Source organism: Chelonia mydas, chromosome 5, assembly GCF_015237465.2.
Source record: "Chelonia mydas isolate rCheMyd1 chromosome 5, rCheMyd1.pri.v2, whole genome shotgun sequence".
In the NCBI taxonomy this organism is placed as follows: Eukaryota; Metazoa; Chordata; order Testudines; family Cheloniidae; genus Chelonia; species Chelonia mydas.
Genome location: NC_051245.2, coordinates 76,276,779 through 76,289,270, shown reverse-complemented (window position 1 = coordinate 76,289,270; position 12,492 = coordinate 76,276,779). Strand labels below are relative to the sequence as shown.

Genomic DNA, 12,492 nt, shown 5'->3' with positions numbered 1-12,492 from the left:
GGTCAGTTTTCAAGTACATGCCTCCTTAAATTCTACCACTTCAACCGAGCTACACAAACGGAGGATTCCTCTGGAGCAAGTTCGTGCCGCAGATAGGGATGTAGCCCCATCTCTCACTGAAGTCCATGGCAGGATTAGCCCGTCAGATTCCCAGATGGGAGCAGTGTGGGCTCAGTGTCACCATTGAAGGAGGTCAGTACAGTACTCTTCTTTCTACTCAGACGTCACACCTATCCCTACTACGGATCACCTAGTCTGTGCTAGCAGCATCACTCGTTTTTATTCAGCCCTACCACCCAAAGGCCCAACCAAGCTCAGGGTTACTCTGTGCTGGGTGCTGTACAAACACATTTGTACAAGCTGCTCCCATGAGCTGAGTCTGAAGGCACCTACCCCTGCCCAAAGGGCGTGACAAATGGGTTTATATACAAGATTTCCAGCGCACCTTTATGGCCTTCAACAAGAGCATCTGCAGCTAAGAGCCCAGGCTGGCACTAAGCCGCAGCTTCCACTCTCCGGGGCAGACAGCGGTGGCAATGCTCAGGCTAAGCGGGCAGGGGCCCGTGCAGGATCCGGCCTCCGCCAGCGTGGCAGGGCCCTGGGGCTCCTCGCTGCACAGCGGAGCCAGGGACTCCCGCACCGACAGGGCTGGGCGAGCACCACTGGCTCCTTCTCTCACAAGGCAGCACCTCGAGCGCCAGTGTTGTGGGAGCCGCTGGGCCAAACACAAGGGAGAGCCGAGCCGAGCCCAGCCCCGCCCGCGGAGGCAGAGCCTGGCGGGAGCCGGGAGGCCCCGGCTGCTAAAGCGGGGCAAAGGAAGCGTGTTCCCCCGCCCGGGACACTCTTGCTGCAGCCAGCCTGGCCGCGCGCCTGCCGCTTTGCAGCGCCCGCTGCCCGGCGCACATGGGCCTGGGCATAGGCATAGGCATGGGCCTGGGCTTTCCCGCCCCCCCGCCACAGTGTCAGCGGGAGGAGCCGGCCCGGGAGCCCGGCGCAGGCGCCCCTAAACGCGTCCCACCCTCCGCGGTCCCGGCGCAGTAGCAGCAGCAGGAGATGGGACGCTCCGCCGCCTGGTCGCTGCAGGCTCCGCGCCGCCCAGGGCTCCGGCCGCCCCTTCTCTGGGCCCTGTTCTGTCTCTGCGTCTTGGCGCGGCCCCTGCGGGCTGGGGGCTTTAAGAAGAGGGGGCCCACCGTGACTGCCAAGGTGACTCCAGCCCAGCGGCAGGAGGGGAGGGGCAGCAGCTCTGCCAGTTGCGGGTTGCTGACCCCTCTCCAGCGCCGCCCCCCCATTAAATCCTACCCGTGGGGTGGGCAACGGGGGAATTGCACCGCTGACCCTTGGCTCAGTGTAAACCCGTCATGTGCTGTGCATCTAGCTCAGGCTCCGGTGTCCCCTCTGCCCCAATCTGGGGCTCCCAGGTGTTTTGTGTTTTAACCTGTAACTCGGTCAGAGCAACAGCTGGATCAGATCGGGGGGGGAGGGGGGGTTGTAGTACCAGTGCTAACTTCTTGCAGCGTGTCACAGCTCCACAGCGGAGAGAGACATCCAGCCCACTCTTGTCGATTAAGAAAGTTGGGAGGAAAGTAGGGAATGATCGTGGTTAATAGCGGTTATTTGTGCTAAGATCATGCACCCTGTGTTCAGTATGTCCATGCTCTAGTGCCTGTATGAGCTGAGCTCAAGGGTGGGATCTAGGAACTCTGAGGTTCTGTCTAAGGCCTCCTCACCATATAGCCAGCTCATGTAATCGGTCTGTTTCCCTAGTCTATAAACTGGGGATAATGATACATGCAGGCTGTTGTGAATATTAATCAATCTATTATTTGATGTTTATAAAACCTTATAGATGAATGCTACATGTAGTTGTTGTTATGGATTAGATGACCTTTTTGATGTCTTATTTCTATGGGAGTATATAGCACTGGGTGGAATAGAGAGTAAATTCTCATGGGGTACACTGAAGTCAGTGGGAGTCCATTGAAGGCAACAAAGCTATGGTAACTTACATCTGGGATCTGCTCCCAGGAGCCCTTCTAATGTAAAGCACTGTACGAGTGCAATGTTAGCAAGATCCCTGCTGTGAATATGTGTTTGTACATGCAATGAACAGGCAAAATTGACACAGGAGTTAGTACTAGTGCCTGGTATCACTGTTGCTTCAGTGGAGCCAGGAAAACACAGGAATTTCTGGATCAGATCAGTCCAGAAATCCTCTAGGCTGGTACACTGTCTCAACCATTGTCAGGAACTTCAGCGGAAGATGCAAGAAACTCTGCAATGGATAATTATAGAATAATTTTCTTCTTGGAGAATCTTTTTCCTAGCTCCAATCAGTTGGTGGTTAGCCTATGATTTGAACCGTGGAGGGTTATAGCTGTAGTTTATTTTACTTTGTATCTTATCTAATGGATGTTTTAATTATCCATATAAATGTTGACTCCTACCAAGTGGTTGGCCTTTCGTGGAAATATTATGCAAGTGGAATACAATGGCATGAGGTTGCACTGGTACAACCTCATCTCAGCTTGTTATGGGGAATGAGAGGAAAAGCCAGGTGCCTTTAGGTATTTGACACAGCTGCAGTTCTTTAAGAATATTTTACTATTTCCATTATATGTGTTTTGTAATAACTAGCAAACGAGTCCCAGAATATCCTCTTTTAGCAGCTACCTGCACCATTCAAACTTTCAATAGCTAAACGTATTCCGCTCTTCATAATATTCATTTTATAAATAACTTTACAATACTTAATTGTATTTATGCTTTACTCTTCATTGAAGTACTATTTGGACCTGTTTTCTAGCATTTACAGTGACTTGACTAGTGTTTTAACCATCTGTGAGTCAGAGCTCAGTCATACCCTGCCTTCTCCCTCCAGGGCTCAGTTTTTTAAATCTTGCAGTATGAGAAGTTGGATCAGTTTACTGCTTTGCCATCTCTCCCTTGTGTTCTGTTAGAGTGGGTGGTTCTATTCTTACCCCTACTTGCCAAAACTTGAAAAGAAGGTACTATGAGATTAGCCAGATATGAGTCAAATGTAAAATGTAGTAAAACACTGACATTCTGGTATAAATTAAGAGAACATTTATCTTAATTTAATAGGCCTCTGTTGTTGCTTTAAAAGCAGTAGGCAGTCAATGAACCCTGCATCAGTTCTGCAGATCCTCCTCATAAACAGAAAATAATCTGCCTTAGACATGTGTAGGATGGAAGGTAAGTGGAGCTATCTGACAACCAGATGAATATGCCAAGCCATGTGGATGTCTCAGGATGCTCACACCTGTTGGAACTGGTGTACTTCATTGTATGATACATTTGTGCTTTCTTTAATAAAAAAAAAAAAAATCTGTAAGAGCAGAAGGGTAGACAGGATTTCTACTCCATGGTGATCAGAAACAAATGTGGAATAGATAATTGAAGGCAGTCATTGGAACAGGAGATAAAAAATCCACCCTTTTCTTAAATTTGTCATAGGGCCAGATTCAGCAAAGTGTGCAAACACAGCCCGGTTTTCATGGGTACAGTTCTGAAAATCTGCTCTCTAACTAGTATTGAATAATAATTCTAGATACATCCAGAAACTAGGGTGTTCATGCCAAGTGGCAAGAAAATGGACTACGTGGACCAAAGTCCCCCTCCTCCCCCCCATCCACCCTTTGGACATCTCTGTAATCATAGTCAACCTTCATATTCAAAACCCCTTGTAAGGTCAAGAGATATAACAGAAACAGCTAGTAGGAGAGAATGAAAGACCTTTTCACATAGGAAAGAGACCATACTCATTTAATGTCACTACCAAGCTAAGTTGTTGGCCACATAATTTTTTGTTTCAGAGTAGCAGCCGTGTTAGTCTGTATTCGCAAAAAGAAAAGGAGCACTTGTGGCACCTTAGAGACTAACAAATTTATTTGAACATAAGCTTTCGTGAGCTACGGCTCACACCACATCACAATATGACACGCAAATGCGGACGGGGGAGGGGCAAAGAGGACTATTTTCTTAGCAGGCTCAAGTCTTTATTTAGATTTTTGTGAACTTAAAAGATATCTCACTTTCTGACAGTTATTCCTATTTTTAATTCCTGTAGAATATCTGCATATTCAAATAAAATTGATTAATAGATTCTGGACTACATTAAAATACTCTAACTCATTAGCTGTCTTCAAGTGATTTTTATAGAAACATTCTTACACTGCAGATTCTCTGAAGTGAGCTGTCCAACTTCTCAAGTCAACATGTTTATTTCTCTAGGCAGACTTCTAAACTTGTGTTTTAGCAAGGCAACTGGCTTCTAACAGAAAATAATTATCACCGTTAATTAGCCAAATAAACTACATTGTGTTCACTTTTGTGTAGATGACCAATTGCTTTCAGTGATCTAAACAGTGTCAGCTTTAGTGTAAGTGGGTATATGCTTACCTGCAAGTGGATGGAAAACTGGCTTTTGAGAATCCCTGCATTGTAATTCCCCGTTGTTGTCCACATATCTGGAATAGCAGCATTGGTTGTTTAAAACTTTCCCCCTACCTTGGTATACATGAATGCTAAAAGTGGGCATATCTTTACCAGCAAACTGTGGTTATATCTCCATATACATTTTGGTATTGGCACCTGTGAAAAAAGCTCTTAGAAAGATGTCTACAGGATTGGTATTGTAACTTTATGTAGCTTTCTGTCTGAGCATTTTAAAGTGATGAATGAAACTCCAGAACTGGTATTCACAATGCTTAGCACATTCTTCTGCATAATTTGTGAATAAAGTGGCTTTAAGAGGTTTTTCTTAAAAGTGCATGCTGTTTAGAACTCCGTTCACATAATACCATCCGAAGGCGATTTGCTTTAACACTTATAAAGTTTAGTCTGTTTTTATCATATTTGTATAATGTTGTTTTCTTCTTAAATATCCAGGTGTTCTTTGATGTGAAGATTGGCGAGAAAGATGTTGGCAGAATTGTAATTGGCTTGTTTGGAAAAGTTGTCCCAAAGACTGTTGAGAACTTCATTGCACTGGCAACTGGGGAAGTATGTTTGTTTTCTTTCTTTTACACAGCGTACAATTTAGGGTGGAGAATAAAAGGTGAAAAAGTACAGCTTTACAAAATGACATTTCAGTTGTGAACTTTCCACGTTAATTGTCCACAAATTTTTCATTCTAGGGATACTAATGTAAGAGAACCATCTTATGGGCCCATCTCTCCTACCGATAATCCCGAACTCCTTTCACAGCTTTGTTCGCAAAATTTCAGTGTGCAGGCCATTAGATAGGTCTCTGCAGACCTTGGTCCTTAAACTGTGAAGTTAATCCATCCCTAGATTGTAGTTGGGACGAGTAAATTTGGGTGATATAATCGTTCAAATAGCAAATAAGGATCTCTTGAATTAGAAAGAATTTTGTAGTTTGCTGTCACTATCTGTAAATAGTATGCTTCTTCCATCCCTGATTCTGTGGTATCACAGCATAGCATGAGCAGCACTCACCCACATCCTACATTATTTTGTTTCAAGTATTTTTGTGTCTTGCTGTGGTTTTGGAAAGCGGCGGTAGTGGCCTATTGCAAAGACTTTTCTTGCAATTTTCCCCTTATTTTGTTTACAATCTGTGACACCCTAACATTCAGATTGATTTACTCTTTCCATTTGCCATAGATAAATCTCCTGCATAAAAATGCATATATACTCATTTGGAGCTTTATTGCTTTTCTTAGAAAGGATATGGGTACAAAGGAAGTAAATTTCATCGTGTGATCAAAGATTTCATGATTCAAGGTGGAGACTTTACAGCTGGAGATGGAACTGGAGGTAACATGCTTATTATCCTTCAACTCTCCTCCTAATAGCTTTACATGCAAGTTCAGCATAGTGAAAGAATGAACAAAACATTTAATTGAGTTTAAAATGGATGCCAAAGACATTGTAGATACAGAAGTATTTAGAAGAACTGATCTGGTATGAGGGGTCATGGGATATTAGCTACCAAAACTTTAGTTGCCAGATGTTATGTACAATTAAAGCTTCACAATGTCAACTGAAATATGACCAGTTTTCTGTGGTGATAGATCTTAAAAAGATATGTGCTGAGAATGTTTTTTAAAACAGTGGTGGGCTGCGCCAACTGGCTTAGGAGAATAGTATAGGTTTTGAAAAGGATTCTTATGCAAATGCAAATATGAGAGATCCATGATATTTTTGTATGTGGTGGGGCAAGGGGTTGCTCTTGTTCCCACCCCCTGCATAAGTATTTTCTTTTTAACTACTTTCTTAGGAAAACAGTTAAGTGGCTCTGAACAAAGGCAGTATTATCTACAGGGAGATAAGGTGCGAAAGCCGTAATAAGGGCTGTATTCACATGAGGATGAGATTACTATACAGCAGGTTTGCCACCTGAAAGTTTGAATGCAGCCTACACTCCTGCCTCCATTCTTCCTTCTCCTTGGGGCCTGTAGTAATGCTGCCACTTTGCTGTACAGGCTTCTTGGGGAATCTTTTGGAGTCTTTGGAGAAAACTTTTGATAATTTTGTTCATATCCTGGACTTGGCCTACAGTACAGCATGCTGGTAGGCAAGTGCAAAGTCAGCACTGCAAGCTTCTCTACAGCTACATGCAGTTGATCATGTAGATCATCTAATTCCAAAAACTGATCCTTGCTCAGTGCTCCAAGGGAAGGTAGACTTCCCATCCTTCTCAGTCTCCTAGGGGAGAAGTTCCTTAAGGACTGCAAAGGATGAGGCATGGAACTAAATTCCGCATTGTTCAGCATCTTATGCCAATTTCTGTCCTAACCCATTGGTACCCAAGTCATCCTTTTCATCCTGTAATTGAGTCAAGTTGTTTGTGCCAATCACATTCTTGAGCAGAAGATTGAAAATGTTGAGGGTGAGAATTGCTTTAACCATTTAAAATAAATGTACCAGAATGGTCATACATCTTCCTGCTGCTACTTAGTTGATCAAAAGCTTCATGCCCAGGTCACTGTGATCGCCTTTAGTTCCTTGGATTGGTTTCTGAAATGTGGGAGATAGATTTGAAAATAAGTGTGCTCCACATTGTGTGTGGGTGTTTTTGTTTGTTTGTTTGTTTTACAGCAGATGATCTGGCTATTCACATAGTTCAGTCAACAGGAAGTGGCAGGAACAGGCTTTTTCTGGAGCCAGCACTTAACTGATAAAGGGCAGTCTCCCTTGTGTAGGATGCATTCTTTCTTCTAGATTTTCCTCTTCTATTGTCTGTACTTTCTCTCCTGCCTGCTCCTTCCAAGCACTACCCGTTTGAGTTGTCTACATAACAGTGCTAGTGATTCCCCACTAGAACAGACACTGGGGAAAGGGAAAGTACCAAAGATTAGAGCACTAAAGACACAATCTAGCAATGCAGTGAGCACTGTCTACTTTCTCACTGTATTACCATTAATCATGTTTATTATAGTAGTGTCTAGAGGCCAGCTTTGAATGGGGTCCCATTGTGCTAGGCACTGTATATACAGAGTAAGAGACAGATGATCCATGTAGCTTTCTTTTCTCATAACAGTGGAGTTTAAACCTCCACCAATTATTTTTTCCCTTCTAAATTCTCTGTTTTAGAAAACAGTGCAGTCTTTTCGTAATTAAATATATTCCCATGGATGGTAACTAAATTTGGGTTAGCCTAACGGACTCATTGTTTAAAAAAAGTAAGTCCTGTTAGAAAAAGAATGGTTCAGTTATAAAGGTATATGTTAAAACTGTCACAAGACATGGCTAATTTTTTTCAGTAGCCCTTATTATCTTGTTTAAAACTCATTGTAGTGGGCCGAGCACATAGTCGTCACTAAACAAATAGTATTGTTCCACGTCTACTGGTAGGTTTTTCAAAGATATTCGTTTGTACATATGAAGTGTTTTGGATCAGAACACCTTTACTGTGGTGTGTGAAGGAGCTGGGATTACCCAACATCTGAATCTTAATTACTAAAAATTGTACTGTTTTTCCTGCTTTCTGAACCAAAAGGAAGTTTAATTCTATGGCTTTAATTATATTGCTGCTGGTACATTTCTAAACCTGCTTTTGTTTTGTGTCACAGGAACAAGTATCTATGGAGAGAGGTTTCCTGATGAGAACTTTAAACTCAAGCACTATGGAATTGGATGGGTCAGCATGGCTAATTCTGGTCCAGATACCAATGGTTCTCAGTTCTTCATCACTGTAACAAAACCTTCCTGGTTGGATGGAAAACATGTAGTATTTGGCAAAGTCATTGATGGAATGGTAGGTTTAAAAAATACAGTATCAAAGTAGATAGATCTGACCAAATTTGGTTGTTGCAACAATGTAAATCTGATTTATACCATTATAGTTGACAGCAGAATTTGGTCTCTATTATCTATAATGTATACAAGGCAGAGAAATATAAAGCACTTAACTCTGAAATGTCCTATGAAACAACAAATGTTCATTGCAGAAATTGAAACTAAGTAGTCACTTTGACCTTCATATTTCCTGATGCACGCGACTAGCCTGCTTCTGACTGACTCCTTTATAGGCTGGTGGCAGGTAGTTAGTGCTATTAGACAGTGTTTGGAATCCATAGACCTTTGGATGTCCTAAATTGGAGAGTGCTATCCGAGTTCATGTTCCTCTTCCACTAATCTTGTTATCCATTTAATAATGAATTTACTGGTTCCTCAAGCTGACACCTCAGTTTTGTAAAAATGGGTAATATTCTCAATGGTGGTGTCTGCTATAATAAGAAATCTTAGAGTGAAAATAAATTTATTCAGATATGTACTAACAACATCAGAATATTAGGTACACAGTTGTAAAATATTTCACTGACGCTTGATTACTGTGAAAAACCACAAAATGCCTAATTACTGTACACAACCCTGCTATATCACCCTATACCTGACTTCACTTACTGCTATTTGAATTTGCCCTAACACCTTGTTTTCCCACTCTCCTCATTTCTGTTTTGAAGTAGACAGATGTAGAACCTATTCTATAGATATTTTCTATATGAAGCACAAAGACTTCATTTGATCAAATCTTTTAAGAGCCATAATAGCAGTTGAAACTTTTCTGGAGGATTCAGAGTAAATTTGGAATCAGAACTTCATTAACTGGCAACAACATCTCAGGCCAGATGATTGATAATCCTAGATATATTCTGTCCTTCAAAACAGTATTTTAAGTATGTGCCTGGTCTCAGGCTTGTGTTTTCCCCCATACCCACCTGAGTGGATGTCATGACACTCGCTCAATACTTCGGAGTAATCATATAACTCCTTTCACACTCTGTATAAATCCTTTCTTACCTACCCCAAACACAAGTAGGGTTTCTGATGAGAAGAAAATTACTATGCAGTCTTCATGATCCTGGGATTCATTTACTGATGATAGAGCATGGATAGAATTGTGTGTGCTTGTTAGCTTGATCGGCTGTAAAGATATTTTCAGTTCCTCCTTTGCTATGACATTAGGTGTTCTTTTTTCTAAGAATGGTCCACCTTTGATACCAGGGGACATAACATTTGAGTTCAGGCTTCTCACTAGATGGTGGGTTGTTATCTAAGCAGGCAGCCTGGCTTAGCTTATGTGGGAACTACTCCTGGGGGAAATTCTGCACCACTGCGCATGTGCATAATTTATGTCCCTGCAGATTTCTTTACTTCTCTGCAGAAAAATAACTTTCTGATGGGGAAGTCACAAGAGCAGGCATGAGACCTTCCCCAGCAGTATGTTTCAGGTGCCCAGGACAGCTGGCAGAGGTAAATCACAGTGGGGTAGGGGGAGGGATTGGGAAAGACCCAGCTGCTAGCTCCTACCCTGGGCCAGGCTCAGCTGCTAATCCTGGCTGGGCTGGGGAGGACAGGACTTCCTCTTCCCCTGTATGGTAGCCAGGCCTGTGTCAGACCTACCCCCAGATTTCTCCCCTAACTGTATGAAGCTCTGCAAACTCTCCCTCTGTGCTTCCTGCACCTTTTGCTCTTCAGCTGCAGGAAGAGGGATCGCTGTACAGGGAGCTGTTCTCCCATTTGCCCAACCCCTGTGCATCCAGATCCCCTCAATCCCCATTCCCCCTGCACCTTGACCACCCCAATGAGCCCCAAGCAGCTTCACCTGGATCTCCATCACACTCCCCCAGCATCTGGACCCCCCACACCAAGATCCCCCGCCAAGCTCTATGCGTCCCACTCCCAGACCCTCCCTTCCCTGCTGAACCCCAACCACCTTCACCTGGATCCCATTACTGTTGCACCCAGATCCCCCAATGAGCCACCCGCACCCATATTGCCCCACAGAACCCTCTTAACCCACACCTAGATCCCCACCCACTAAGCCCCTCCATATTTGGATCCTGCCTTGCTGAACGTGCCTGCTCACAGCTGGCACAGAGGAGCAGGGCCCTGGGGTGTTTGTGGGGCCGGCTCACCACTGAGTCTATGCCCTGGAGTGGGGAGCTGCACAGAGATCTCCCACCTCTGTGCAGCCAGTAGTCTGTGTCCCCAATGCCACGCTGGAGCTTCCACATTTATCTGACAAATAACATTTGCAGAATGCCCTCAGGAGTAGGGGGAACTGAGCAGGAAAAGATCCAAGTACAAAAGCTGTAGAAAATTTATTTTTACGCTACGGTCACTTAGTCTTTCGCCTTGTGTTGGAGATTAGCAAACCTTGTTTTCTTTACGAAATGTAAGTGTTTTGTTTTCATAGGCTGTGGTGCATGCTGTAGAACTTCAGCAGACGGATGAACACGACCGCCCCCTTCAAGACTGTGTGATCGTGAACAGTGGCCAGACGGCTGTAAAGGAACCATTTGTAGTTGAAGTAGAGGATTGATGAACTTAACAGCTACCCTGGAAGAGAAAATATAATGGCTTTTTCTTTTGGGGATAAAATTTGGGTGCAGATATAGATTATCCAGTGACTACTTCCATATAAATGCTCAATGCTATCAGCAAACAATGTGGTAAACTCAGCAGTTGTAAGATGTGCAAAGCATCTATGTATTTATGTTGAAACTTCAGGGAACCAACACCTTTTAAATATAAGGGACATCTCACTAAAGCCTAGAGCTGGTCGAAAATCATGAAAAATTGTTTTCATTTAGCAGTGTTTGAAAATGGTTTCATTTTCTGTTTTGTTACGAAATTTTCCACATTTGTTACTGGCATTTTCATTGAAATTATTAAAGACCTGGTTTTCAGCATATACGAAACAAATTTTCAAATGATTTCTGTAAGAATTTTAGTACAATCATGCAATCATCTGTGAAAAGCAGATTGATTTCAATGATAAATTTTTTCAAAATTTTTTGAAAAAGCCATTTTCAATAAAATAATTCTAGGTGAAAATTGTCAACTGGCTCTACTAAATACACATTGGTGCAGCTTTTCTAGAGATAAGGTCACTATTACTAGAGATGGAAGTGGCTTACCAGTTCAAATCCATCTCCTGAAAGTGCAGGATCAAATTGTTCCCTTTTCCAGATAAAGGATATATTAAATACAAGATTTAGCCAAGACAGAGCAGATCACTTTGTATAAATAAACTGTGGTTATAGTAACACATTTTAAAAAGGATCCTTCTCTTAATGCATGAGAGGTTTTATGTGCACAGCAATCCATGCCATGCAGACCAGAAGGAAACCAAAGTTTTCAACTAAAAGGTTTGCTAAAAGCTAAAGAGACTGCACTTTTTTGACTTGAATTTTTGTAACCCTTCCCGGCTATTGCTAGCAGACAAAACAAATTTGATAGTTTTTAAACAAGGTATGTACAAAGGCTCAATTAAAGATTGTTGTATGGAATTTTTGATGAGCTATATATGTATGCAATATTAAACTTTTTTGTACTATGAGGTAAATTGTTTTTTCCTTAATTTTCACAATCTGTTTTAAATAGCTCTGTCAAACAATTAAAAAATTGTGATTAATCGCAAGATTAACAAAATTGTGATTAATAGCAGTTTTAATCACACTGTTAAACAATAGAATACCATTTATTTAAATATTTTTGGATATTTTCTACATTTTCAATATATTTCAATTACAACACAGAATACAAAGTGTACAGTGCACACTTTATATTTATTTTTGGTTACAAATATTTTCACCTTAAACAGAAACAAAAGACATAGTATTTTTCAATTCACATCATACAAGTACGTTATTGCAATCGCTTTATTGTGAAAGTGCAACTTACAAATGTAGAGGGGTTGTTTTTTTTTTTTTTTTTTTTACATAAGTGCGCTCAAAAATAAAACAATGTAAAACTTTAGAGCCTACAAGTCCACTGAGTCCTACTTCTTGTTCAGCCAATTGCTAAGACAAACAAGCTTGTTTACATATACAGGAGATAATGCTTCCCATTTCTCACTTTCAGGTGACACTGTAAATAAGAACAGACGTTCATATGGCACTTTTGTAGCCAGTGTTGCAAGGTATTTATGTGCCAGCTATACTAAACATTTGTATGCTTCGATCACCATTCCAGAGGACATGCTTCCATGCTGATGAT

The 12,492-nt window shown here is 42.0% G+C and overlaps 1 protein-coding gene across 2 annotated transcripts; it reads left to right on the top strand.

Moving 5' to 3' along the window:
• The first annotated feature begins 804 nt into the window (after positions 1–804).
• On the top strand, positions 805–11,833 carry PPIC (peptidylprolyl isomerase C). Of its 2 annotated transcripts, none has more exons than XM_037901618.2 (5): positions 805–1,203; positions 4,909–5,022; positions 5,706–5,799; positions 8,058–8,242; positions 10,688–11,833. In XM_037901618.2, the coding sequence occupies exons 1-5, from the start codon at positions 1,054–1,056 to the stop codon at positions 10,811–10,813; spliced, it is 669 nt and encodes a 222-aa protein (XP_037757546.1). In that variant the 5' UTR covers positions 805–1,053; the 3' UTR covers positions 10,814–11,833. The 2 variants fall into 2 exon arrangements, with proteins under 2 accessions (XP_037757546.1, XP_043402735.1); XM_043546800.1 differs by lacking the exon at positions 805–1,203 and adding an exon at positions 1,294–1,418.
• The last annotated feature ends 659 nt before the right edge of the window (positions 11,834–12,492 follow it).